Source organism: Ostrea edulis, chromosome 7 (assembly GCF_947568905.1).
Source record: "Ostrea edulis chromosome 7, xbOstEdul1.1, whole genome shotgun sequence".
Taxonomy (NCBI): Eukaryota; Metazoa; Mollusca; class Bivalvia; order Ostreida; family Ostreidae; genus Ostrea; species Ostrea edulis.
The window spans coordinates 14,165,351-14,168,828 of record NC_079170.1 but is presented as its reverse complement, the minus strand read 5'-3'; the positions used below and the strand labels follow the sequence as shown (position 1 = coordinate 14,168,828).

Sequence of the window (3,478 nt, the reverse complement as noted above, 5' to 3'; positions counted from 1 at the left end):
TTGTTCTATCAAGAAAATACTTGTTTTACATTTTGAGTAGTTTTCAAAAGCGCAGAGTAATTCCGTGCAATGCTACATTCCAGAGAACTCAAAATGAAGGTTCTCCTAAAGTCTATACATATATAAATTGAAATGCCTCTAAGTTGAAATTGTAGGGATTTCCAAAACAATCTCGTTTAAAGTCAGCATGTCGTAAATTACATGGTCATTATAACGATCTTGATGACAAATACAACATGCCCTCAGGTTGAATGCTGTTTGACATAGTTAAAAAAATATTAGACTGTTCTTTACATGCTAATTTTGACTACATATTACACCGTTTACCTGATAACGACACAATGCAAACAGGATGCCTGTTCCACCTTGGTAGTATGGCCCCACATCTGGTACATACAGGGTTCTGTATTTACAACTATCCTGATTTTATATTCTTTGAAGGATTTAATAGATTGGTAATTATATATTGACGTCTTCACTGTTTCATAAATATGGGGGTATAATACATATTAGGAAACCTATTCTACACCAGAAGACAATGGTGCCGTTGCAATGCCAGTATGGTAACTTACGGCATCCACTGTCATAACAAACTTTAAACTAAGCGTAAAAAATCAAACAATTCACGAAGAAGGAGTCCAATATATACAAATCTACATTGGTAGTCTAAATGGATGTTTGATAAGAACGTTGTACTAGATCAATTTCTCCAAAGAGATAAGGCGACCATTTCCTCTCACTATATTTCATAACAACGTATCAGCCATGGTCTTCAAAGGAGTAATTGTTTTTGCAGCATGTCTCTTCATTTCAAGACAACAGACATGCATTGGAATGGAACGACAGGAAAGGCTGCTACTGAGCGATCCGCAGGCGGTACAATCCCAAATCAGTACCTTGATACAGAAGGTAAATGCTTTACACACCGAGATGAACGAGGAAGTAGACTCCTTAAAAACTCAACTGACCAATCAGAACAAAGAGATGTCGTACCTCCGGGGTCAGATTTCTGCACTCTCTCAACAGTTAAACTCTCAGGGTAGGAGTGATTAAATCTTGTTGCATATCTTCATCTTTCATTATTCTATTTACTGCAATATCTAGGGATTTTGAATAGTAGATAACTCTTTTGTTTTAATCAAAGTTTAGGAGAGATAAGTATTATGTGCTACATTGTGCATGCTAGATACAAAACTGTTTTCTGCATTAAGTAGTCTGTGTCAATACATGCAATTAGAATACGTGCTTATCTGTCTCTAAATTTATTTTAGGTTCCACCTTTACTGTCTGGGGAAAGAACACTTGTCCGAAGGTGAATGGCACAGAAATGGTTTATAATGGTAATACTCAATCTTTGAAATGTAGTATATACTTCATTGACATTGTTTTCGTTGGAAAAGGTAAATAGAACTTTAATACTGTGGAATACAATTATAGTTAGATAATAGTGCCGTATATGTGTATATGTGTGCGGTCTTTGATTGATTATAACAACTATCTTTGTAGGAATTACCGGTGGGAAACATTTTACAGAACCGGGTAATGGCGCGAACACTCTTTGTATGCCACATGATCCGGAAAAGCTGCCATATGATGTATCTGTAATCAACGGAGATGATTTTGCTCATCTCTATGGTGCCGAGTACCAGTTCTCCATACACCGCGTTCATATACAAGAAGATGTCCCATGCGCAGTCTGTCGAGTCAAAATGGCGTCATCCTCTGTCATGATCCCCGGAAAACGTACGTGTCCGACATATTGGCGTAAACAGTATGCAGGTTTTCTAACGGCAAGTTGGCATAATTATCAGAGCACAGAATATCTGTGTCTGGATGACGATCCAGATTTTATAGAAGGGTCCCGACGAGACGATAATGGAAGATTGTTTTATCCAGTAAAATCGGTCTGTGGAGCTCTGCCTTGCCCGCCGTATGAAAACAATATCCTTGTATCATGTGTTGTTTGTTCGAGATAAACTCATCAAAAATGCTGTTTTCTTTAATACAATAGGTGACGTTATTTGGAAACATGTCTCCCATACGTCAATGGTCGTTCTTTCGAAATGACCAATGTAGCCGTTACATGTACACGGGATTACCAGGCTATGACTAACTTAACTTGGATAACACATACTGTCTATTTATCGTACCGGGTTATCTTTATGAACCTATGGTATTCTACATGCAGAATGATCCTCTTCAAAAGATATGGCGATGTTTCATTCATCAAACATGTAGCGTTGTTGCATATCTTTCCTAAGTCAGTTATTATGACCATTTATGAAAACATCCCTTTCTATACTAATACCCAATATAATCCATGGTATGTTGTTATCATGGTTATGTTAGTATATTATTTATAGGGACATATTGAAGGTAGGTTATCTACAAAGTTGTATACGTTGTAAATACGTTGGAAATTATATGCATGTGACAAAACGGGTCGGAACATACGAAATCGTGCGATATATTGGCTTTTAACAATACACATGTGGCTGAGGATTTTATTTGTTCAATACAAGGGTGGAATAAAATGGTACATATATTTTAGTATTGTATATTACGAAAGTATCGTGGATTATATTTCCTATAAGATCATTCAATAAGTTAAGACTCTATAGATAACACAGTCATTGTACTGTAAGAAACCTCATGAAATTTCATGATACCTAATCTTTATTTGTTTTTACGTATTAATAATTTGCTATTATCAACAGAAAATACTATTTCAAGCAATAGTAAATACTGAAAAGTGAAGGTAACGAACAGTGATTAATCTCATAATTCTTATAAAGAAAACAAAATTAAGAGTAGGGCAAACATGGACCCCTAGGTACACCAGGAGTTGGACCAAGTACCTAGGAAGAGTAAGCATCCCAACAAGCATACACACATACAACTCGTGATATCAGATAGTTCCACAAAGAGAGAAGGGACTAGTCGATTAATCATTTGTAGACATTAAAATATACAAGAAATCAAAACATGAAGTGCGTTACATATAAAGATAAAAAGCAACACAAAATATATATTAACAATATTCATTTTCATTCATACGTCGATTTCATATTTCACTGTGAACTCGAAATAAAAGACACCACAGCGTTGTCTACGTCTGCTTCATATTTAGATATTTGATTGAAAGTATATACCAAGGACAAATTAACAGCTCAAGGACTAACGGGGCGATTTAAACTTCTCCATCATAAATTTATCATATTTATGTAGCAGTATTACAATAACACCTGTATATGATGTGTATATATATCAACTGATTCGATACACAATAGTTTCTGCGTGTGATCCGTTTTCAAATCGAGGCTGGCTACTGACAAACAAGTTGATGGTGTAGGGTTTTCAACAGTCTGATTTAAAGTCAGCACTTCGCAAGTTTTATGGTCGTTATAAAAATCTAGTTTGCCAATACGACCTATAATTGAATCAAATGCTGTCTGACGTTTTGCATACCGATTGCTAT

At 35.7% G+C, this 3,478-nt stretch overlaps 1 protein-coding gene across 1 annotated transcript; it reads left to right on the top strand.

The window, feature by feature from the left end:
• Window positions 1–609: 609 nt before the first annotated feature.
• On the top strand, window positions 610–1,991 carry LOC125653596 (short-chain collagen C4-like). Its single transcript, XM_048883164.2, has 3 exons — window positions 610–1,039; window positions 1,272–1,340; window positions 1,507–1,991. The coding sequence occupies exons 1-3, from the start codon at window positions 766–768 to the stop codon at window positions 1,974–1,976; spliced, it is 813 nt and encodes a 270-aa protein (XP_048739121.1). The 5' UTR covers window positions 610–765; the 3' UTR covers window positions 1,977–1,991.
• The last annotated feature ends 1,487 nt before the right edge of the window (window positions 1,992–3,478 follow it).